This window comes from Coccomyxa subellipsoidea (assembly GCF_000258705.1).
Source record: "Coccomyxa subellipsoidea C-169, whole genome shotgun sequence".
NCBI lineage: Eukaryota > Viridiplantae > Chlorophyta > Trebouxiophyceae > Coccomyxaceae > Coccomyxa > Coccomyxa subellipsoidea.
Window position 1 is genome coordinate 837,356 of NW_005178041.1, and position 24,568 is coordinate 861,923.

Genomic DNA, 24,568 nt, shown 5'->3' on the forward strand with positions numbered 1-24,568 from the left:
GACTGACCTCAGAATTCTCGCTCATCTGCACTGAATGCCTGTGATGCAGAGAGAGACAGAATCATCTCAAAGTGCAAGCACCGCAGCCTTGCTGCCAGTCTGTCTGCCTCCAAGAGACGAAGTCTGAAGAAGCTCCATTCATATTTCACCACATCTGTAGGCGGCCCAAGTTTAGAGACAGGGGACAGCGGTGACTGTGACCTGGTCAGGCGCTGCTCGGGGGGGACAGATATGGGCAGGCCATAAAGCTCGCGTCGGCAGTCCACATCCACACAGGCGGCCGCCAGCGCCACAGCGCCCTCAAAGCTGCTGCCCCCACCGGCGTCATGCAGACGGAACCAATCCCCATCCCGGCCAACTACAAGCATCAAACTTTTCTCAGTAAATAATTGTTACCTTGTAGCTGTTTGCAAGGGTCGTAAACCTCACTGCTTGCTCATCTTGGATAAAAAAAATCACCGGTCTCCCCAGGATCCATGAACAATAATTTGCACGAGACACCGCTTCACACAATGTACCCGCGTCACTTGCATGCATCAAGCTGCCTGAGATGTAGCCCAGGCATGGCCAGTCAAGGCATGCTGTGATAGAAGTGACAGGTGTGCGGCGCACTCTCAGTGGAGCCCTCAGGGAAGAGGGTTGCCAGGGGGATAAAGGCGCGCGCAAGGGTGCGACCCTTGCGGCGGTTGCCGGTGCTCTGGTGCAGCTCCAGCCGCAGCGGCCGCGTGCGCAGCGGTAGCACCACTGCAAAGGCAAAGTCCTGGCCCCACTGCGCGCGCGCTCCCTGCAGCGGCGCCAGCCGCGACCGCTTCGTCTGGTTGCCCACTGATACCTGCGTGTGCGCGAATAAAGGGTACTCAGTGATTTGCACAGCACAGTCCTTAAACTCCGTAACATAACAAGGCCACCAAAGCAAATGCAGTGAACTATAAACCAGACCATCAAACGCTGCAGATAAGATAGAGCTATGCTAACATCAACATTTCTATTTAGCTGGTTTGGGCATATACTGTTTCTGTCCAAAACAGCCGTAGCAGGATCCCAGACCATATTATAATGTTCAATACAGCATGATAGCAATCTACAATTTCTTCGCGAGAATACTACCTCCCAGTAGAGTTGCTGCTCATCCTCAATCTCTTGCTCCTCGTTTTCGTCGCTCTCACTCTCGTCATCATCGAGGTCAAAGTCATCTGTGGTCTGCATCAACTCCCCCTCGTCATCCACCTTGCCAAAGAGCCGTTTGATCTTCCGGTGCACACTCTTCAGGCCAACTTCCCCGCTGTGTCCGCCGCCGCCCTCATCGCTCTCACTTATCACCCTGCACATCCAGCACAGCACGCTCCGCAAACCAACACACCAACTCGTGATCCCTCTCTAAGCACGAGTTACTCCACCCTACAGTAGCAAACGCCACATGCAGTGTGCATGACTTCTTCCTTCATTTCATCAAGAGGCACCAGCAGGTCATTTTCAGTCAGGAGGCCACCAGCAATACATGCAGGGAGCCTCAGTGCACCACCAGCAGGTTGTGGAAGGCGGTTCTGGTTGGGTTTGAGCACGCAAAAGCATGGCTGACCTGTGCAGATTGCGCCTCTCCTTGAAGCGCGGCGACGGCTCCAGGGTCTCTCTGACAGAGGCCACTGATGTGGTAGAAGATGAGCTCTGCTGCCTGCTGAGGGGGCGCCGGCCCAGGCCGGTCAGGGAGCGCCAGCGCGAAGAGGTGTTGGCACCGGTGAACAGCTTGGTGATCAGGGGCGCTTCATCGCTGTCAAGGCTGCTTTGCGAAATGGACGCCTGTGCAGTCGACAAGCCCGGTCTCATTCCTCTAGATTGCGGTATCGTTCGGTGCATGCCGTGAAGCAACGAGTGCAGAGAGCCAGTCATTGGCATCGCACTCGGAGAATGACTTTGTATCTTCTGAGCAAGTGACAGAGTCTGCACGCGTGCCAGTATAAACTGGCCTTGGTGCACAGCTTTCAGGCATGAACAGAGCTTTGAGGCATGAAGGCGATGTTCCTCGACCCTGGATTACGAACGCCTCGTGCCTGCACGATTCGCAGGTGGAGCCAGGCCACGCAGGGCTCCTCGTAGACCGTGTTGCCGCGCTCATCGTGGATCACTGCTGGGAGCTTCTTCTCGACCTGCCCGGGCGCCGGGCACAGCGCGCTGATGGCACTCAGCGGCTGCTCCTCAGCCGTGCCGCGGGTAACGCTGTCCCTGCACTGGATTGCCACCTGAGATGTGCACACCTTGCCATCAGCCATGCCTACTTGCTTTGTGCAGAACACAGCAGCTTGTGCGCAGTACCTTTGCGTGTCCTTTCTACCTGTGCTGTAGGATAGGGTGTGAGCTCACGCCAGTCTCTCATCACAGCTTCCCTTTTGCATCAGCCAGGTGCATAAACTGCACCATGGCAGCACTACGAGCAGAGCAGCACAAACACTCATTCATATGGCAAGGTGATACTTCTGCGAATTCTTGAAACTGTGATCCATCTAGACACGGCACCGATGGACACCGTTCCCGCAACTTTCCTTCTCACCGATTTCCTGTGACTGATAAGCAACGCCTGCCCATGTGCAGTGAAATGGCTTCCTCATATCTTTCGATTGAGGATCTTTCAGTCCAATCGATGTGCATGTTTCGAAGCTGTGCATCTGCTAAATGTGCAGGTGGAAGTTTTGACAGATCCTAAAGGGTTGCAGCTGAAGAAGGCAAACTGAGTCCTGCAGAAGGTGAATAGCCAGGGTGTGGCAGATGGTGCACCTCTAGAAATCCAAGGCCGGTGTCAACTATCTCCCCTTTCGCGCTCAGGTACAGGGGCAGACGAAACACTTGCCCATCCTCTTCAAAGTTGATGTCTGCCAGATTGATCTCCGCCTGGTAAATTAGCAATCAAAATCTTAATATGAGCACTAGACAAACTCCACATGTCAATCATATTGGGCCACAGATTGCCCGGAAGATGATTGCAGCCTGCCACCCGAACCTGCACACATTATTGAAGTACCTGGGAAGATATGGGATGGCAAAAGGTGCGAGCACAGCACCCACCTGCCCAAGGAAGTCATCAGCGACCACACCAATATCGCTGTCCCAGACTTCAAAAAGCAGGCTCGGCAGGTTATCCACAATAGCAGCGTCGACTTCCTCAGCGCCAAATACAAAGGCCTCGTTCCAGTCCGGGTCGAGCGTTTCCAGCAGCACATGCGTCTGTTCGCTGCGCGACCCCAGCCGAACCACCGTATACGGATCCGACAGCCCATTGCTGTCGGCCGCGCGCAAGCCGCGTGCGCAGAGCACCTGTCGACGCATGCGGATTGGGGTGAGCCACTATTTTCTTTGCCAGGCATGACGCATGTATTCCCAGCAGATATAAGGTTGGCACTGCCCTGGTGTCAAAATTCCCTCCAACAAATTGCCTGCAAAGGAGCAGAGGACAGGCATGCAGCCATGGGAGCAAGGGAATTGGGCAAATGGTGGATATGGTCTAGAGTGGCCTCACATGTACGTGCAGGTCCCGGCTTTGGCCGAGGATGCCGGGCGCCATGGAGTGGTGGCTCTGAATCTGAGAGCCTTCATCCACCACAGCAGATTGCGAGGGCTGGCTCCCCTCGGTCTCTTCCCCCTCGTCCATGGTGCTGAGCTTGCCATCGTCCGTGCCTTGAGACTTCTTGCCCTTCAGCATGTTCTTCCAGTGCGGCTTGGGCTTGCGCAGCAGCTTCAGGATGCTGGTGTTGCGCTTGAACTCCTTCGGGCTCGTGCCTCGAGGGGACAGCTTGGGCATGCGGAAGCCGCCAGACTTCACTTTCAAGTCTGCTGGCAGAGCAGCGCTCTCCGTGGGGAGAGTGCTTCGAAGTCTGTCCATATCCAATGGTGTTCCTGGACCTGACTGGCCCTGCAAGGCAGCATACAAATTCGTCAAATATCAATCCAACCAAAGCGTTACTGGTAGATGGTTTTGTAATTGCAATAATTGCTGCAGCAGTCCGTCTGGATTTGAAGGTGAAGTACGCAATTGCGGTAGCTTACATCGGCAGAGAGTGGACTTTGGACTTCTGCATCCTCGCTGCTCTGGAAGGCTCCAAGTAGATTTTGGAATGGAGATACAGGTTTTGAAGCTTCTGGATCCTCCTGTAAAGGTTCCATGGTGCTTTCGAAACCCAAGAGATCTTGGAGTACACAATTACGCGAGAAGGAACGTGTGTGCACTAACGGCTTGTAAGGAAGCTACGACACGCTGCAAATGTCACATGAACACAATACTAGAGTCATTCAAGTGAGCTTGCCGTGCAGCTGTAATTGTAAAACTGGATGGTGACAAGAGAAGCTAGTTGATGTTAATGTGCATTTTAGTAGTACAGCAATCGTTGCTTTCAAGAGCATGCAGGCTTCCATCCAACAATGTTGTCAGCAAGGATAGATTGCTGATTGCCAGCAGAAGATTGAGAAGACTTTCTTCCTCGTCGATTCGTACGACAGCACTCAGCCTGATCTTACTAGCTTCCGCTGAAAGGGAAGCTAGTTAGTACGCCCAATACTGAAGGGGTGCAGACGGAGGGTGGGGCCAATGTGTTATGGCCTGCCCAAATTCCAAATCGATGAACATAGACAGAGTATTTGAGTTGAAAACTGCCCTCCCAATCCCCATGTGCGTACCACATTAGTTAGTACGCCCAATACTGAAGGAAGGAAGGAAGGAAGGAAGATTACATCACTCCAGCCGCCTAGGGCTGATTGGATGAACTGGCAGCATCCAAATAATCAAAACAATCCATCACAAAATGTGCAACACCAACAATGTCCAACTGCCACATGAATTGCTGCATCGTCACAATGGCTGCACCAAACAGCCCAGGATATCTGTCCCGAACAGATTGCAAGGCAGGGCACTCAAACACAAGGTGGCGCTCATCCCCAATAACCTGCTGGGCACAACGCATGCACAAACGCTGGGGCCGGGGAATCCTTGCCCAGCGGCCCGAGACATTGGGCAGACTATGACAACCCATCCTGAACTTCAACAGTATACGCAAGCAACGGGCACTCAAAGGCTGCTGTAAGAGCTGGCAAGGGTGGCGCACACAAGCTGGCCTAGCAAACCATCTGTGATATGTACACAAGGTGGCATTGCTGGACGGGCAGGTCCTAGGGCAAATGTCAATGTCATCCCAAACCTGCAGTGCTTGCGCATCTAGCAGCTGCATCACAGCATCAACTTCCACAGGAACAAGGGTGTCAAACCGAATAACAAACTCATACCCAATTCGGCGCAAGCCCCGCATGAAGGCCCAAGCCCAATTCTTAACATTACGGGTTATGGCATCCCAACAATCATCAAGGGCCACTTGCCTGTGAAAATTATTTGCAGGCAAGGCAGCCAAATTGTTCCAGAACTTGATAATGCGCCGCCACCACACACAATCAAGGGTCTGCTGATTCAACTCCTTAAGCAAGATGGCACCATGCACAGAGGTGGGGACGCCAGCAATGTCTCTCAGAATTTTCAGGTGAGAGGAGGCCAAGGCAGCCCGGCCCCGCCGGCTGTCGCCACCAGGAAGGCTGCGCAGGCCCCACACCTCACAACCGTAGGAGGCAGTCGGCGGCACACATGCATCATATAGGCGCAACAACAGGCCAGCTGACATGCTGCAATGCAACTTCCCATATTGCTGCTTGAGCTGTGCCCACACACCCCACATGTTCCTGTGAAGCTTGCCAAAGGTGAGATTAATGCCTTGGGCACCGTCAAAAAGGGCACCCAGGTACTCAAACTGCTGAACCCAATGTAAAGGCGCACCACCACAAAGCCATTGAAAAGGTCCTGGCAAACTTGAAGAGAACACCACAATCTTTGTTTTGTCAACACTGATGACCATTCCCGTTTGTTCACAAAACTCAGCAGCTGCATCAATCAAGCGTTGCAAATGAGCAGGTGTGGTGGCGAGCAAAGCAAAGTCATCGGCATAGCCTAGATCTGGTACACAACTGCCAGGACGCAACTGCGGGCCAACCCCAGGGCACCTCTGCAGCAAGTGCCTGTGCAGGCCATCTGCAAACAAGCCAAACAGCGTTGGGCTAAGGGGGCAACCCTGCTTCAATCCTGTCTCAGAGGGCAAACTAGGACCCTTCCTGCTCCCAATCTTAATGGCAACCGTAGAATTGGCATACAAAGACTGAATGGCAGAGAGCAGGTGGCCATCAATGCCCAGGCGACGCAGACTCTCCCAGAGCAACACCCGATTCACTCTGTCATAAGCACCCTTCAGATCAAGAAAGCAACAATACAAGGGCTGCTTAGCATGGTTTTGCCGGTCGATAAAATGCTGCAAGGTGAATAGCTGGTGGGCCGTAGACAGTTTTGGCCTAAAGCCAGCCTGTGTGGCTGCACGCAATCCAGCCCCCTCTGTGTACTTCAGAATACGAGAATTCAATATGCCAGCATACAAGCGCATGATGGGCTCAGTAACGGCAATGGGTCTATAATTGAGCATGTCAAGCTTGCTGCCTTTCTTGTGCACAGGGGTGATCAGGCTACCATTCACAGAGGGTGGCACTTGCCCAGCCACAAATGCAGAGTTCAGCACAGCCACCAAAGCATGCGCCAGGACATTTTCCGGAGGAGGCATGCCTGGCGCCCGCTCATCTTTTGCATACCGAAACAGCTCAGCTGGTAAACCTTGCACTCCGGTGGCACGACCATTGTGTAAACTTTTGAGCCCAGCAAGCACCTCCCCAAGAGAGATGGGTGCATTGAGAGCATCAACATGGGCAACAGGAGCACTGGGCTGGACAGGGAAAGACAAGTGGGGCAGCTCAGCAATGAGTGGCAACTGCAAGTTTGCAACCCGCTTGAGATAGCCAGCCCACAATTGCACTGGCTTGAGCTGCTCAGGTATATCAGACTGCTGAGACTTGAGCCGCTTCCAGAAGGCTCGGGGGTCACTGTGCAAATCATCAAGCAGGCGGCGCAGTTGCGCGAGCCGGTGAGCGCGCCGTTTGTGGCGGACGGTGTTGTGGTAGGCACGCTCCAGCGCGCGCACTTCGGCTGGATCGCCCCCGCACCGCGCGCGGGCGCGGACGTCCCGTTTAAGCTGGCGGCACTCCGAATCGAAGAAGGGCGCGTCGGCACGCGCCTTGCGCTGATGGCGCCCGGTGCGGGCCGGCATGCTGTTCGCGGCTGCGGCCTCCCGGATCCCCGCCTCCAGGGTCTGAAAGGCTGCATCAAGTTCCCCAGCCACAGCATGGCCTGTGCAGGCGTCAAGACTTGCACTGGCAACATTGCGCAAAACAGCAGCATACGCATTCCTAGCACTGGGCTGCCATTTCACTCGTGACAATGGCGCCCCAATACATGGTAAGGGAACACTGGCAGCCACATTCACTTGCAACGTCATCTCAATAGGATGATGATCAGAGTCTTTTCTACCAGTGTTCACAACAAGATGAGAAATCAAGGGGAGCGCATCAGCGGAAACGAGAACATGATCAGGTCTAGTTGCCTGAGTATGGGTTCTGGCCTTAAAGGTAGGCACTGCTTCAAGGTCTCCTAGCACTCTGCCAGAGCATATGAGCATGTCAGTTTCCTTGCAAAAATCTAACAGGCGCAGCCCATGAGCATTGACACCTTCATCAGTGCAGCCTCGAGTATTGCTGTCATCAGCGTCAGGCAAATTTGACACACGAGCATTGAAGTCTCCTGCCAGGATCACATTGCCCTGAGCACGAGCGGCAACAACTTCTGCACATAAGCCCGTAAATCGACTGGTCAGGTCCACAGTCTGCTACTGAAGGGGTGCAGACGGAGGGTGGGGCCAATGTGTTATGGCCTGCCCAAATTCCAAATCGATGAACATAGACAGAGGATTTGAGTTAAATACTGCCCTCCCAATCCCCATGTGCGTACCACACTAGTTACATCGTTGCCTGAAGCTCCAGATAAATAGCCAGACAAGCAGCAACTGGATGCACTTATCTTGGGAATGGATCTTCACTACCTAGCAATCCAATTTATAAGCTGAACGTGGCACTGATGTTCTGTTGCCCTCAGATCGGGGCCTTCACTGCTGCAGCTCAATCACTGGCCGCCAGCACTGCGGCATGCATGTCATATGATCCGGTCACGAGTCATCAAGATTGACAGACTGCGCAGTCAACTGCAGTCGATGTTGTTCAGAGTCTGATCACACCTAAGATGCCAGCAGCACCCAGCATAGTCCCGCCCTCACCCTCTGGTAATCTTTGTAACCACTCTTGTCTAATGAGCTGTCTGACCAATTGGTTTCACACCCGGGGAAGGGCCGATGAACACAATGATCATTATTGCAACCTCCCAGACGTCAATTTTGGGTGCCATCAGCAAGCCCCTACTCCGCGCTGGCTGCACCTTTGCATGTATGAAAGCAATATCCTTAGTACAAACTTGAGGTACAGCTGACATATAAATCAAGTGCATCTATTGACAGAGCGCCGTATATACGTGAGAGAAGTTGCCCAACAACCCATGCAGATAGAACTCACCCTGTAGCGGTTTTGCAGCCTGACTGTGAAGGCTGTTATTTTGCTGCACAGAGTAAGTTCATGTAGATAGCCTGCACTTTGCCAGCAGAGCTTTGATCTTCTCCACAGCCCTGACACGGTCTGCTGGGCATGCTGTAAGTGCCAGACTCAAAAGCTTCTCCGCCAACTTAACATCGTGGCTCTCAAGGCAGGCCACGCCGGCCTTAAAGGCCTCCTCTGTCACAGCTGACATCTGGGCTGTGAGACCCCCTCTGACTGCACCCTGCTGCTCTGTACGGAGTGCTGTCAGCCGCTCAGTCAGCCGACGCAGGATCATCGCTGCATCTTGTGATTGAGGCGGGGCAGGCCGCACAGAGCGCGGGGGTCGCCGCGACTGCGCTGGGGACGTCCCTGTGCTGACAGGCTGCTGAGAGGGCGGCGGAGGCTTGGACGAGAAGAGCGCCCTCGGGTGCAGATTGCTGCTGGCTGCTGCTGAGACGTCGCTTGGGGCCTGACGGGGCTCGCTGACGCTGCTGCGCGTACTATTGCCTGCAGCTGAGCCTGCACATGACTAAGATCTATTATCGTTCAAGCTTGCTACACCGTTTCCTTATTGATGACAAACTGAAGCCATTGCCTGCAAGGAACAGTAAGCTGCTGCACTCACCTGGCGTTCCAAAAGGATTGTATTTGGGGCTGCTTCCATGGATTGCATTTCCTGAGCCTGATGACCAGCGGAAACCACTGCTGGACAGGCACTCCTCCTCGCAGGTTTGCACAAGACCACAATAACCTGCTCCAATCACCCAAGATCCTCTCAGTAGCATCTCTTTGCTATTTGTCAATTTAATTGAAAGTCATACGAGACTGGCACTTCGAGCAGTGCAGATGCTTGTGATCACCCAACCTGCCCATCTGAACAGCCTTCAAAATATTAAGGTCAATTGCACGGGACTGTGATCGCAAATTACCATCCCATGGAGGCTCTCGCAAACTTCTGGCGTATTCAATCTGCATGATCTGTGTTTCTGCTGCATCCATCAAGCTGTTTGGCTCAAACCTCGCGGCCATATCAGAGGACGCCTTCCAGCCTTGTGTCTCTTGAATCCTTTCTCACTCTATCCAAAATTCTCCTGTCTTCTCTCTTGATTTGTCCAAACACAAATGTACGCTTGCTCAGCATGCGCCCCTCATGGAGCCTGTTCAGGTGTTGGGAGTGATGGAAAAGCCCATGCATTCAATCAATTGACCTCAAGCATGTCTTAATTGAGTTCACATTTGGGGAAGTCACGATTGTATCACAGCGTCGGGAGCGCTAGTGTCTAGCCCTTGTCTAGGAAAAGAAAGTCAGAATGTGAATGCCCGAAACCAAGGAGGATCTCTTTGTGCTGGTGCTAGTGCGATGAAACCTGCAGTAATGTAAACCGATACATGTGACAAATTTCCTTGCCATGCTTCAAAAGCGTGTATGAGGCTCTTTTGAGGGAATAAATTTAGCACACAGCTCAGAGACTTGCACTCCCTACAAATCGATGGGAGGAAGAGAAGATGGAGAATTGGCATCCAGCAGGTTTCCTTTGAACGATCAAGACAAAAAGTGGTCAGCAAACAAAAATTATCCTCTAGGTGAGGCTTCCCTGACAAGGTTGTCACGCCCACATGCCACACCCTGGTGGGCAAGGATGATCCCAGATAACTCGTTGGAGAGTGCACTCGGTGAACCTAGACTCTTTCAACTGAAGTACCGTATCGAATGTGGTGCAGGCTTGGCAGCCTACATTGTTATACTGGCTATTTCGGGTTTTGCAGAGGGGTGCGGACTCCACTGCCTCCAGATGACTCTGCTATTTGTGATGCTACCGACACATTATTGAAGGATAGTAATCCACATCATGCTTGCATGGCAGGATCCGCGGGTTGCCATGGTGGTACCAGCTCATCACTGGGCTCTGTGGGATATTTGCAATTTTCTTCCTGTGTGTCACTTCCCACATAGATCCTGGGCTCATACCGTGCAGTGCTACAAAAGGCAAGTTCTCAGCCATCTTGCCTTTGACAGGGACATGCAACAACTACTTCAGATCCTTGAGCGTGCTGACCTGCCTGTGCCATGCAGATCCCTTGATCGTCATGTTGGACGACCCAGCTGTGTGCATTGACAGCCATGACCAGTACAAGAAGGACTTCTTGGGGCAGTGGATGCGCCAAACTTCTGATGGCCGATGTGAAAAGTGCGCGCTAGCCATTGGCCAGGGTGTCACACATGCTCCTGTATCTGGCCATGCGAAGGATTATGACCAGAAAGAGTGAGAATTTCTTGGCATTCAATGTGCAGGTATTGCGCGACCTGTAACATATGGAGGCCACCGCGCGCCAGTCACTGCAACACTTGCGGATTTTGCTTTCAGCGATTTGACCATCATTGTGCTGTAAAGTTCCATTCCTCTCGTTGCGCAGCTCTGAATGTGGTGCTCAAACGTGAGACTTTGGATCCATGCCAGCTTACCTCATTTGCAAGCAATTCACATATGAGCCGTGTCTGCAGGTCGTTGGTAACTGTGTTGCAGAAGCCAATCACAGATTTTTTGTGGCCATGCTTCTATTCGGACAAGCAGGGTGCCTTCTTTTGACGGCTGGCGCATCGTGGAAATTGAGACAATCAGGATTTCCAGTGTAAGCTTAAAGAGTTGCTTGCAGGATCTGAACATGGCTACTCTCTGAAGGGCTGTCAATGCATTGAATTGAGTGTGCGTCATGCATGCAGGTCCTGTGATTGGCGTGATGCCGAGATCTACATTCTATTAGTCTTTGATGTTGTGTACGCCTACAACTCTGTCATGCTTCTATTTGGTCTTTGCCATTGCTGCTCGCTAGTCTGCGGTGAGGCCCCTTGACCAATGAGAAAATAATTGGTCTGTACCTTTCTGATATCTGAAAGGTTGTATTGTGTGGAAGTGCGAGCTGCCTGCTGATGCCTCCTGGAGTACAATCTGCTGTGCTGCTCAGATGTGACAACCAAGGATATCGCAGCTGGTGACACATTGTTTCAGGAGCCCATCTGCACGGGGCGCAGAAGTTTCCCAAACCTCCTGCAGAGTTGGCGGAGAGTCTTTTGCGGTCCAATTCAGTCAAAACATGCTGCGAGTGCAAAGCTGCTGCCATCTTCGCCTGTTTAGAGTCGGAAGCAGACTGTAATTCTATCAGCCTTTGCATCATCAGCCCATATTGTTCTTCTCATGTCGGGGAATACGCTAGATTGAGGAGGTTCCTGGCAAGAGAATTTTGCATGTGCTAGCCATGCGACACGCGCAGGCTGCTGCTGCGTTGGCATAAAGCCAGGGGCCGGGCGGTTCTTCAGCTGCATGCACACATAGTTACTACGGTATGTGTGTTCAACACATACCCGGTGTCATACCGTATGTCATACCGTAAGTGACTTGCTTCCTGTTGCTATGCTGTAACTTCTTTGCTCTGCCCTTCCCTTTCCCACTAGTTCTTCGTGACGAAGCTTGACACGATCTTGTCGCTGCACAAATCATCAGTATGCAGCAAAACCATATCACAGTCACTACATGTTGAACATTACCAGCAAATGAATGTACTAGAAGGTGTTTAGATACAGCAGAAAATATAGCCACATCGCTTTAAGAGTGACAGAGATTACTCACCAGAAGTAATTGAAGACTGGGGATGAGAAAGTGTGGCCTTGCTCTGGACGTGGCGATTGAAAACGACCTTACTGCTTGGAGCAAGCCCGATTCGCAGCGAATGATCATCATTCGCCTCTTTGCAGCAACGGCGGCCACCGCTAGACGTGGAGGGGGGGACCGAATGCAGCTTCCTCGGACACTGTGTCATGAAAGTGAATTTTGAGTTCAGAAGCGACCCAAGCAATCCCTATTGTGAGGTCTGTATCCGAGAGGAAGCGACTGTCATCATATTCGTGACAAGCTCCCTCGTCAGTGTGTTGTGCATCCCTCACTCCACTCCTTTGTACTCCTTGAAGTACTTATGACAGCATGCAATGGTGATTTCACGCCCAAAATGCGCAGACAGCAATCGAGTAAGAGCGTCTGGGGCGCGATGGCTGTGCTGGTGGTGATCACGGCGGCAGGGGTGGGAGTGCACCGCAGCGGCATCTCGTTGCAGGATTGGCAGTGGCAAACGTTGGGAGAAGGATTGCCCGTGCTTTGGCTACCTCTGCCATGGTACCGATCTGTGAATTTAGGGGCATCCAATTGCACTGTCCAGGTGCGTCACCCTGTCAGGCGATTTGTGTGGGGAGTGATTGCTTGTGTCTGGACGGATACTCCTTTGGGACTCTGCAGACAGCCTGGCATGTACCAGTGATCATGATGCAGTGGGCTATCTGGCCTTCAGCTTTACCTAGCGCCTGTCACAGCATGGCAGCTGAGCGTTGCAGCCCTTGCAGGAGGACACTTCAGCAGAGGTGGGCGTTGGCACCTGCCAGTTGTCAGGGACCGTCCGAGACTGCAGTGCGTCCCTGACCATCTTCAATGCTTTGAGCCCTTTATGTTCATCTCCCTGGCTCTTGATGATGCGCACATCTGCTTCCACAGGACCTTATAAGTTCTCAGTCAGGCCCAATCACTTCATGTCACTGAGAAGTGCCTGAGGCCTGTTCATGGCCTACTTCTGGAACAGCAACTGACAGCCATGGACAGGCATATAGCCCTTGGACAGGACAGTTTGGGACAATGTTTCTCGCTGCTTCAGGATCTAGCCTGCTTTGTCTGAGATGCTATTAAATGCTGTGCATGGCAGGCTGCGAGTATGCGGCGGTCGAGCGGGTGAACAGGGAGGCGGTGCTGCCGGTGCTGAGGGACTTGGTGCGGCAGCCCTTCTTCCGCTACTTCAAGGTCAGCCTTTACTGCGACTGCCCCTTTTGGCCGGACGACGGCATGTGCGTGCTGCGCGACTGCAGCGTCTGCCCCTGTGAGGACCACGAGGTGCCTGCGCCCTGGAAGGCCGCCGACAATGGCGGGCCTACGCCTGGTTGTGAAGGTGAGCTTGCCTCCTCCAACCCCCTCAATTTATTACTGCCATGTCGTGGTGCAAAGCGCGCACCATTTGACAAGCCGTCTTTCTCCTCATTTTGTACATTCCTGTACACAGCTCTTCGGAGCGCTGCCAGCATGTCATGAGGGAGAGGCAGGGCATTCACATTTCCAAGTTCATGTTTCCAGCCAAGTATGCAACGCTCCTGATATGCGTTGACAGATGTCACGCTTGTTGTCCTTGGAGGGACGTGATGCAGAGATACTCTGACAAAGAGAAAGCAGGATTGGTTGCAGCAAGGCTGATGGGGTGCACAATGGTATGGCAGGCTCGCCGCGGCTGGAGGCGGAGTCAGCGGTGGACAGGAGGGTGGATGCCAGCACAAAGGAGCATCTGGTGAGCATCCGGGGCTGGCGCGGGTTCAACAACCCCTGGATGGTGGAGGATGAGGAAGATGTGGAGTACTCCTACATCAACCTGCTCATGAACCCCGAGCGCTACACCGGCTACCAGGTGCGAAAGCTTGCTAGGACCTAGTAGCGATTGATCAGATGCTCGTTGAGATCACAATCATGTCTTGGATATTTGTGCGTGTCACGTTGCGAAACTGTCAGACAGGTGAAATATGGATGTAGCTGGTGGCTTAAGAAGATGACATTCCAACCAGTGCTGGTTGGCTAATGTTGGTATCACCGTTGCAGCAGTTGAGAATGAGTCCGTGGGGTTGTCTGATTCAGGGTGAGCATGCGCACCGCATCTGGAATCTGATCTACTCCCAGAGCTGCTTCAGCAACATCACGGATCCGGATACATGCACCGAGCGCAGGGTCTTCTACAGGCTCATCTCAGGTGTGACTCCCGCTCATCCACAACACTTGATTGCCGAGCAATTCTCGAGATCTATGCATGCATGCAGCCTGGACAACAATTAGCCCTTCATTCTGTGGGGGTCATGCACTGCGCGCAAGCCAGCGGAATATATCAAGTCACAACACAGATCTCCTAAATTGGAAGTGCCTTGCATGCCTGCTTACTGCAGTCAGTCAGCTGACACCCTTTTTGTGACAAGAGTGTTGACGCGCGCAGGGATGCATTCGTCCATAAGCGCGCACATCGCGAAGGAGTATTTGCTGGATGAGAGAGCGGGCAGGTGGGGCCCTAATCTGGCGCTCTTCCGGGAGCGGCTGGGCAACCCAGGGGTGCGCGAGAGGGTGGAGAATCTATACTTTGCGTACCTTTTTGTGCTTCGAGCCGCGCTCAAAGCGGGCCCGCTGCTGAGGGAGGCCGCGTATGACACGGGATCGCCTCTGGAGGACGCGCGCACCTCCGAACTCGTGCGGAAGCTGGTGAGTGCCATGTCCCTGCTCCTTATCTGGATTTGATTCTTTTGGCTTGCTGTTCTGCCACCAGCGCTGTCTGCTGTGCTTGGTTCACCATTCTGATTTCTACAAAATGAGACACCACCTCTTGCAAGAAGTGTGCTTCAGAGTTGGACATGCTTCATTTCATCAGGCATGAATTCTTTAGATCATTGTGCTGTGCGCAGTCAGGTAATGCCTCACCGAAGGTTTCAGGTGAACAATTTGTTTCCATGCATGTGCAGGTGGACAGCGAGGCGGTGAAGCAGGCGTGCCCGGTGCCCTTTGACGAGGGGCGGCTGTGGAAGGGGGAGGATGGGGAGCAATTGAAGAAGCAGCTGCAGGCGCACTTCCACAACATCACCAAGGCCATGGACTGCGTGGGATGTGAGAAGTGCAAGCTCTGGGGCAAGCTCCAGATCCTGGGTGAGCGCCTCTCTGACATGGTGGAACTGCCGATGCTGTGCAACACAGCTCAGAGAGATAATCATGCAGACAACACCTGCAAAGCAGCGCCAGAGATATGAGAAATGATGATATTTATATGCTGCATTTGCATGCCTTTATGCACTTGAATGTTGTGTATTTGGGCATCTGCATGCATGCTTTTGGTGAAAATTACCACATAATAACGGGGCTGTGTTTTGTGCAGGCATTGCGACGTCTCTAAAGGTGCTCTTTTCAGCGGAGGACTGCACTGAATGCCAGTCGGCAGAGCCGCAGCTGAGGTTGGAGCGGAATGAGGTGATAGCCATGCTGAATTTGTTAGAACGGCTCGCAGCCTCCATAGAGGTGGTCAGGGAAATGAGCCTGCAGCTGGCAGACAGCGCTAATCACCCCAGGGGCCTGGGAGCGATTGAGGATGTCACCCACGAGTCCCTGAATGATGTGCTGCGGCAGAGCCTGATGGGGCATGCTTGAGTGAAAGAGTGGTCCAAAACTCATGTCAGAAAGCAGGGAGTAGCCTTGCCCTTGAACCAAAAGATCACCACCCAATTGGTCTGCATCAACAGTTTGCGACTGATGCGGTGAACCCGACTGAAATTCTTGAACGAACCTCCTTTAACAATAAAGTTGCAGGATGAATAGTTGTTAGTTCACCAGCGCCGCCTGTATAATGTGGCCGCAAGTATTGATTACAAGCAAGTACATTAGAGAATATCATGGATACATAGTTGACAAGTAACCCTTTCTGTTTCTGTGTAAGGTAGTGAGCATTGAGCATTGACAAGATTGCGCAACTCCATTCCCAGTGCACATGAGCAGAATAAAACATTCCTTTGAACACTACTCGTTACATTGGCACTGTAGCCTGCTCTCTGGCTGCAGCCACAGCATCCCGAGGCATGAGCGCCAGAAACTCTTTCAGCTTCACCTGACAACAACAGAAGCCCCTTCAGTAAGAAACCAAAGGTCATGCAGATCAAAACACAACAGGAGTTCTCCTTACACTTGTCCAAGCGCACCTGAGAAGCATCCACTGCTCTTATGGAGAAGTCCGAGAATTGTTTCTCTTGCGAGCCCCCCCTGGACCCTGGTCGCCCCATTGCATCGAAGTACTTGTTGTAGTCTATGCTGTCCAGGCACTCTATGATGTCCCTCGCTAACGCCTCCGCTTTCTCCCTAGTCCGGGCATCCTCGATGCCTGCATCAGTCACAGAGGATGACATTCCTGATGACAAGTGTTTCCCCGGCCTTCACATGTTCCTGTACAGCAAAGCACAGGCAGGCCTTCTGCGATGTCAGGGCAAGTTGCATCTGCAGCTTTTTAGCAGGTGAAGGGGCTCACTGTAAGCTGCATCCCTCAAGTTTGGTTCAGCGTTGTTGGGAGTGCCCTGAATACGCTGCAGAGCCGGGGACAGCTCATCCCAGCGCGCATCTGCCACAACTTCCCTCACATCTGTTAAGAGCGCCTACATCAAAGATGAGACACATCAATGCATGCACCATGACCTTATCATGAAGCATTGCGTCCTCATCAAGTTACAATGCTGCGCAGGAAATGGGAACAGCCAAGTGCAGTGGCTTCAGGAGCCAGACACCTGTATCCTGACGAGGGGTATGAGGTAGAGGAAGAGGGGCTTGGTGGGCTTGAAGATGCGAAGGCTGTCAGTCGGAACCAGCGCAAAGGCTCCCAGCGCCAGTGTCAGAGCTCCACCTATGAGCACCCGCCTCTGTTGTGCGCAGCCACAAACTTAAATCAGTTTCACCCTTCTAGATGCAGCTGCCAAACGTCACACGCTTCCATGAATGAATTGACAGAGGGCGGTTCTTGGCGGTCCCCAGATCTGACAGCAAGAACTGTGCTAAGCACACCTTGACGGTCTCGCCTTCCGACTCGCTGACTGCTTCTGTACCATCTGCCTCACCAGGCCCTTTGCCAATCAGGAAACTGACATCAGCCTCCCTGAGCCAGTTGTCCTTGTCTGCGCCTGCACAAAGACCAGATAGCAGTTCAGGTTGATGGAGAGCCGAAATTGAGTCAGTGCTGCAAGCTTGTAAGACACAAGCAGCCACACATCGCACCAGCAAAGGGATTGAGACGTTTGAGGTCTCCAGAGTCAATTCTGTTGGTCCGGATCGCATCTTCGATCTGGTCAACAGCAGCAACGTCTCCCTGCGCCAGGGCGTCAAAAAGAATGACCTGTGTAATCATAGGGGAACATAGAGTGTTTCTAAGCACTACCTAATGTATCGAAAACCACCTTTGCAACAGCCTCGGCCCTGGCCTTTGCGAGCTCCTTTCTGAGATTTGCAGCCTCTTCTTCGGCTACTCTCAGACGTTGCAGCACATCTTCACTAATTTCTCTTTTCGGGGATGTCCCATTCTCGCTGCGGGCAATATGTCTGCAAGGCTGCAGCTTTAACGGTGCTTGTCTTCCAGCAACGAATGGCCTGAAGCCTCCAGGAGCATGCAAGCTCTGCATTGCAGCTTGAATGGGGGAAAGGGAATCTTGGGAGACTATGAATGATGCATCATTCGCACATTCAAGTAGGTAGAACCTCGAGTCTCAATGTTCATGACGTGGCAGTCAAAACTATCAAATATGAATTCAGACCAAGACAGATTTGCCAGACATCCAGGACAGAACAGTGATGAATAACATCTTCAGAAAAGCAAGATTTGTAAAGCTTCCTGTGAACAAATAAAGCCGAAGAAAATCAACTTGCAGCAACGACACTGATGAAACAGTGCTAGCATGGCCCAATTCTCAATCTGATACCACGGCAAAGAATCGCTTGATACCCTTCTTCTCTTTCCCAACTTGGGCAGCTGCTAGTTTGACCACTTTGCAGACGCTGCTGCTCAAGCCCTCGCCTTCCAGCTGCCCATCCAAGACCCACTTCATTTGAGGTTGCTCAGCCACCCCTGCACTGCTCAACCCAGGGAGTTCCGCAGCCTGCAACAAATCCACAGGCCATCAAACCCCACATCCTGGACGCTTGAATCGTTGCATATACCGTAGTGTGTTTAGATCTCTAGAGAGAGCGTCAATTTTGGTGCTGCTGTGGTGCATTGCGACAAATAGCGTCCATCATGCAAGGAAGGTTGAACAAGTGAACAGAAACATGACATATGCAGCAATGTGCATTGTGGGCAGAGGGCTTGCCTTGACGACGAGCCTTTCCACATGCAGCGTCATGCGAATGTGGGAGAAGATGTGGACAATACTCCCCAAGTGCCTCCTCTCCTGCACTTGCAGATCTGCAAACCCGGCCCCCAACAAGCGGTCCAGCAGAGAGTCCACCTCCGCGCGACGCTCCTTCTCGCTGGCGTCTGCAGGCACTGCTATTGAAGGGAACTCCCACAAACCTGTCACGTTACACCACATTGCTGTAGGCCCACGTCCTGTTATCTGCCTCACAAGATGATGGAGGACACAGGGATTCCAACATCAATTGCTTCTGCACAGAGTCACATTGAGAGTAATTTTGCCCCCCACCTGCCAAAAGGCCCTCCTTGGGCCTTTGTACTAGCAGATACTGGCGGGAGGGCTCCTTTGCATCGGATGTTGCATGCACCTCGAGCACGCAGACAGCCACCGATTGTTCGCTTCTCTTCGCCTTCTCCACCTGAGAAAGAGCACACAACATAAGTAATCAGCATGGTCCGTCCTCACAGAGCTCCATGCTTGAAGACAACAGCTGCAGTGCTTAGGCTGCCAGGGTACCTTCTCCGGGTAGGCAGTGACACTGGGTGCTGTGGAGGGATCGCCCCCTGACACCCTGTGCTCCTCCACAGCTGCATAGGCCTGGCACTGCCCGTTGATGGGGCAGCCGGCGCAGTTGGGCGCCTGATGCACCGTGCACACTGTGGCGCCCAGCTCCATTACTGCCTGACACAGCCATTCATATTCCTTCATCAAGAATGCTTTGCACTACTACTACTACTACTTGCACGCCTCATGGAGTAGAGGAGCCGTGTGCTATAGCTATCGTGCGTCAGAAACTCATTATTATCCAGGAAAGCTGTGGTAGCTTGTACCAGCAGGATCGTTTCCTTGCATGCGATGTGCAAAATAACAAGCGTGTTGCTGATGCAACAATAAAGAGTGATTCCAGGACAAGAAATCAACAATTCACCACCTGGTTGAAGCAGCCAGGCCGCTGAGGATCGAGCAGAGCATCTGCCAAGGCTGCATGCTCCTTGGCAGCCGCACGTGGGTCGCCGGCCATGCGCCTCAGGCGCGCAATCACCCGCACAACATTCGCGTCCACCACTGCAACTCCCTCGCAGCATGCAATGGAGGCGATGGCGTTGCCTGTGTATGCTCCCACCCCTACACCCCCACAGGCATTCAAATTGATGATGTGAGAGAAAATTTGGCAGCTTCATGTAGCTTCCGGCTAACAATACAGAAGGCTGCTCTCCACTTGACCACAGCACTGGTGGAGCTTGTCGTGGCTGACCTGGGATTTTCTGGAGGTCTTTGGAGGTCTTTGGGAAGGCGCCGTCATGGTGTTCCATGACATACTTGGCCCCTTCGAGCAAGTAGCGCGCCCTCCTGTAGTACCCCAGCCCAGCCCACATGGCGTTGACCTCATCCAAGCTCGCCTTTGACAGCGCCTGCAGCCATCAAACAGCACATTGACCCCATGCACTGTTCAAGAGACATCAACCCGATACAGCACAGTGTATTGAACCCCCACTAATAAGAGCATGGCTCACCTCGACAGTGGGCCACTTCTCTGTCCATTTGTTGAAGTACTCTATCACGCGGGGCAGCTGGGTTTGCTGTGACATGACCTGCATTCATGGGAGGGTGCTTGAGTTTATCCAAGGAAACGTCCAACCCGAACATTGATGCAGGGTTGCTGGCGCATGGTGATCACAATCAAAGGCAATGGCTCACCTCACACACCCAAACGTAGTACATGAATTCATTGAGAGGCAGATCAGCTGGCGGGTACTTCAGACTGGGGTCTGTGACTGTGCGTTTGCTGTGTGGGTTACGCCTCCAAGGGAGCACGCGGTGATTGATGTCATACCATTCAAGCAGATTGCGGCGTATCTGTGTTGCCACATAGACATCTGAGGTTCCTCGATTAGCTGCTAATAGCAAGGAATCGATGCTTTGCTTGAATTCATATTTGACAGTACCTCTGTGATCTCCGAGTCTGAGAATTGGGGTGTAAGCTTCGAGGATGCCGCTGTGTTTCCTTCGAGACCTGCTTTTCCTTGGACTTTCTTTCCACTTTTTGCACGCGGTGGCATCGTTAGCCTGCCCCTTGTCAACAAGCCAGGTGCTACAGGGCCACGACTGGGAAACAGATTGATGAACTCTGATTATAAAGGGATGAAGTCCCAGTGGTCTGAATTTAATAAAATTATTGCAAGTACAATTGAATCAGACAGGATCAGTGCCAACGAAAATAAATCACTTCAGCAACAATTCAACATCGCAATCGTAGGCCGTACAGAAATACTATAGCCTTCAACGCTGCTAATAAATCATCGCAATGAAATTACTATCAGAACGATTATAGAAGAAGAAGAAGAAAGAAATGCACAAATTGTGCAGCACAATCTAGGAACCCCGCGATACAAGGATCGATTTAACAGAGAGAACATTTTGAAATTCTCATGAGGGCACGTGTCGGCAGCATGCATATGCAGGCACGCCGCAATCGCCGAGTCACCGAATCGTCTTGCTGACGGAGCCAGATTCCAGGAGCACACGATCCCAGATGGTCCTTTCGTGGTCGCATTCACTTTCACTCTGTCGTTAGTCACAGCTATGGAGACCAGCCGAGGTCTCTCGGAAAGCGGCCTGCAGGGCCGCGGACTCAAGAAGCTTGCGTCCCTTTTTGGCTTTGGAGGGAATAAGCGAAACGCCTCTAGGAATAGAACGCCTTTAAGCCGTCCTGAACGCCAGCAGTCGCATCCAGTGGCCTACGCTGGAGATGCGCCCGCTTTCTCCGAAGTCCTGCAGAGGCACAGTGCCCCCGAGTCACGTGTAGAACCTGCAGCGAGGGAGGGTGAGGCGAGCACGTCTTACGGCCTGCCGATGAATCTGAAGGACCACTTTGATCTTGGCCGCCCACTGGGACATGGTGGAAACGCTGTGGTCGTCCGTGCCATCTCAAGGCACACTGGCAAGGAGTACGCCTGCAAGTGCATCTCTAAGGTGCAGCTCCCTCCACTCTCTTGGAATTTATTAATCGCGACTACAGCTGCCTTTGGATTCCATCTAGCGCAACGCATCAAATGCCGGCTGCAGAAACATGTTGGGCTGTCCTTGCCTAGGTGTGACAGGGTCCGAGTTTCCAGCCTCTCCTGTGACTGTGCATTTCTTACAAAGCTCATTTGATCTGCAGGTACTCACGGACGCAACAGCTTCGCCACTGAAGAGAGCCGACCACAAGTTTGCCATCCAGAGGGAGTTGGATGCCGTCAGGAAGTTGAGAGGGGCGCTGAACATAGCTGCCTTTGAGGATGCTTACGAGGACAACGAACATGTGTACATCATCACAGAGCTCTGCAGGGGCGGGGAGCTCTGGCATCGCGTTGGAGACAAACACTACTCAGAGCGCACAGTGAGTTCCTGTCTTGCTGTGCAACGAGAACACAGTCACGCGCTATGCCTGGCATGTCACTGCCGGAATCAAGATGCAGGAGCACTTGGCTGAATGTTTGAGTCTGGTGCAGGTGGCAAGTTACATGCGAGCAGTCTTGCGGACGCTTGCACAGTTCCACTCCCACAGGCTGCTGCACAGGGATATCAAGCCAGGTGTGATTCATCTTCTTTTTTTAAATTTTTCTTCTGCTGTTGCATAAGTACATAATGCAATGCATTTTGCCAAACAGATGAGCTAAGAACTGAAGGCACATGTGGTGCAGGCAACTTCATGCTGCTGAGCGAGGATGAGCGGTCTCCTCTGAAGGCCATTGACTTTGGCCTGGCAGTGTCATTTGACGCAGAGCAGCTGCCCAGATCAGATCTGGGACTTGAGGGAACCCCCTGGTAAGCCTTGGTCTGACTGAGCTGGCCACATTATGCTCCTTGTTACCTTCTTATTGCCACTTTATTTACAAGAATATTCAGCAGAGAATGATGTGCGCTTGCATGGATGAGCTTGATTGACCTGTTCTAAACGTGATGCAGGTTCATGGCGCCGGAGGTGCTTAGCTCTGCAGTGGTGCCGGCCTCAGACATCTGGTCAGCCGGTGTCATGGCCCACCAGCTGCTGACTGGACGCTTCCCCTTCGATGACAGGGCCAACCCCGGAAGGCCCGCCATCAGCAAGATCTGGTGAGTCCCAATCATACTCTTCGGTGCATCTCAACGGAGTGGCTTTGTGGAGTTCTGGCATGCACCCACACGTAGGCTCTTGAGTTTGTGCCCTGGGCATGGCAACTGGCACATGAAAGAAGGAAAAACCTCTTGCAATGTGAAGGTGTGCTGTAGATCTTATTTAATGTAACAGGCAGTTTCTCACACAAGGGGATATGCGCCTCTGCAGGCAGTCAATCTTGCTGGACAAGCTGAACTTCAAGCGCAGCTGCTGGGACGGCATCAGCGACGAGGGCAAGGACTTTGTGGCGCAGCTGCTCAATAAGGACCCTGCCAAGCGGCCCACCGCCAAGGAGGCCCTGAAGCACCCCTGGCTGCGTGGCTCCGTCTCAGACCGCTCCACTGGGAAGCCACTCAGCCTCAAGGTTGTGCAACGCATCCAGGTGTGCCTCCACCCTCCTCCCGTCTCTGTCCATGACCCTTCTGAGAACAGGTGAAAGCAGTCTTCTCCAGTATCTTGGGCACAGCATGCTTCCTACAAGCTTACTTCTCTGTGAAGGTAGCTTTTGAGAATAGGGAAGATCATACTGAAGGCAGCTGTTAGTCTTGTTGTCCTGCTGACAACCTAGATAGGCAGGGAGTGTGTCGGGAATGATGTTGGATTTAACGCATGTATGAAGAGCGGTTTTGTGACACTTTCGCGCAGAGGTACGGCCAGTCGTCGCAGTTCAAGCGCACGGTGCTGGAGTTCATAGTTGAGGAGATGCTGGCCGCGCGCTCGGCAGAGCCAGCCGACGCCACCTCGTGCCCGGTGGGCAGGGGGGCAACGCCGGTGGTGACCAGCCCCAGTGACTCACCCCTGCAATTCCTGTACCAGCAGCTAGAGTTCAGCGACAGCGACGTCGTCGACCGGCAGCAGCTCTCCCTCGGCCTGCAGCGCCTTGGTGCGCAATTCCAAGCTTTATAGTGGACATCGTTGCTTTGGCAGGACGTGTTGCGCAGCAGTGGCCGCATGCATGTGCAGCTTGAGCTGGACCCTCTCATCTCATATTGACTGAGAACTGGGGGGTGTCCTGTTTCTGCCTTGAAGTCGTGCCTTTGAATTTGACCTGTGCAATTGAATAGTGCACAGGCAAGCGAGATCCCATATATTGGAGGAAAATACACACGCAAAAAAACAGGATACCCTGAAACAACTGCCGGTCATGATCAGGATTAGCTGGAGTAATTTGCTGTGTGGGTGGGGCAGGCTACAAGCTGGACACTGGGGAGGTGGACCGGCTGTTGGACCAATTGGACCTGGGCCACACAGGGCGAGTGGCCAAGGGGCAGTTTGCGGCCAGCCAGATTGACTGGGGCGCGCTGCAGCAGGACCATGCGCGCTGGCTCGACTGCGTCCGCCGCGCATTCGCCGAATTCGACGCTGACGGCGACGGCGTGTGCAGCGTCGACGAGATTGTCGCCTGCCTCAAGACCAAGCTGCCCCTCACAGAGGTGCGCTGCTGACTGGTTGCCAAATGACGGTTGGACTGGCTCGATGCCTTTGTCTTCACTTGATTCTTCTTCGCTGTGCACAGCTGAGTGGTTTGCCGGCTGCATTTGTTGCTCTATAATAGTTGTGTTGGTGGCTTTGCAAGAAGATCTTGAGCGGCAGTGATATGGGGCCCAGTAAAATTCCCTGGGGACTATTTGGTGAGACAGATTTGAGGAAAAACTTGAAAAATTGGGTGCATGAAATGCACAGGTGGCGCCGGCGTTGCGGCACGCGATGAAGGAGGCACATAAGAACGAGGAGAGCATGAAGAACGGGCTGAGCTTCGAGCAGTTCATGGTGATGCTGCGCGCCGACTCGCGCGAGTCCCTCGACCAGTACGACGACCGCACCGGCGGCTCCGGCCACGGCGGCAGCGCGCACGGCGGTAGCTACCGGGGCGGCAGCTACGGTGTAGCTGC

The 24,568-nt window shown here is 52.9% G+C and overlaps 4 protein-coding genes across 4 annotated transcripts; 2 read left to right on the forward strand and 2 right to left on the reverse strand.

Annotated features, from left to right (window-relative positions):
• Nucleotides 1-21: 21 nt before the first annotated feature.
• Nucleotides 22-8,323, reverse strand: COCSUDRAFT_83571 (hypothetical protein; the record flags this gene model as incomplete). Its single annotated transcript, XM_005651499.1, has 8 exons — nucleotides 22-38; nucleotides 676-832; nucleotides 1,108-1,321; nucleotides 1,580-1,797; nucleotides 2,055-2,237; nucleotides 3,058-3,306; nucleotides 3,509-3,819; nucleotides 8,293-8,323. The coding sequence occupies 8 exons, from the start codon at nucleotides 8,321-8,323 to the stop codon at nucleotides 22-24; spliced, it is 1,380 nt and encodes a 459-aa protein (XP_005651556.1).
• Nucleotides 8,324-12,585: 4,262 nt separating this feature from the next.
• Nucleotides 12,586-15,800, forward strand: COCSUDRAFT_58917 (endoplasmic reticulum oxidoreductin 1; the record flags this gene model as incomplete). The annotated part of the gene is made up of 8 exons (XM_005650867.1): nucleotides 12,586-12,618; nucleotides 12,935-12,998; nucleotides 13,288-13,527; nucleotides 13,850-14,034; nucleotides 14,259-14,370; nucleotides 14,608-14,867; nucleotides 15,125-15,305; nucleotides 15,532-15,800. The coding sequence occupies 8 exons, from the start codon at nucleotides 12,586-12,588 to the stop codon at nucleotides 15,798-15,800; spliced, it is 1,344 nt and encodes a 447-aa protein (XP_005650924.1).
• A 373-nt stretch (nucleotides 15,801-16,173) lies between these two features.
• Nucleotides 16,174-20,124, reverse strand: COCSUDRAFT_64467 (DNA glycosylase; the record flags this gene model as incomplete). The annotated part of the gene is made up of 13 exons (XM_005650868.1): nucleotides 16,174-16,254; nucleotides 16,346-16,524; nucleotides 16,669-16,792; nucleotides 16,922-17,053; nucleotides 17,196-17,311; nucleotides 17,406-17,496; nucleotides 18,104-18,280; nucleotides 18,578-18,693; nucleotides 18,824-18,953; nucleotides 19,052-19,216; nucleotides 19,467-19,660; nucleotides 19,791-19,947; nucleotides 20,050-20,124. The coding sequence occupies 13 exons, from the start codon at nucleotides 20,122-20,124 to the stop codon at nucleotides 16,174-16,176; spliced, it is 1,737 nt and encodes a 578-aa protein (XP_005650925.1).
• A 1,255-nt stretch (nucleotides 20,125-21,379) lies between these two features.
• Nucleotides 21,380-24,115, forward strand: COCSUDRAFT_2460 (Pkinase-domain-containing protein; the record flags this gene model as incomplete). The annotated part of the gene is made up of 8 exons (XM_005650869.1): nucleotides 21,380-21,508; nucleotides 21,732-21,917; nucleotides 22,030-22,111; nucleotides 22,222-22,345; nucleotides 22,487-22,633; nucleotides 22,845-23,058; nucleotides 23,322-23,463; nucleotides 23,841-24,115. Coding segments are annotated over 8 exons (1,299 nt in total), but the record flags the coding sequence as incomplete, so codon positions are not given.
• Nucleotides 24,116-24,568: the final 453 nt, after the last annotated feature.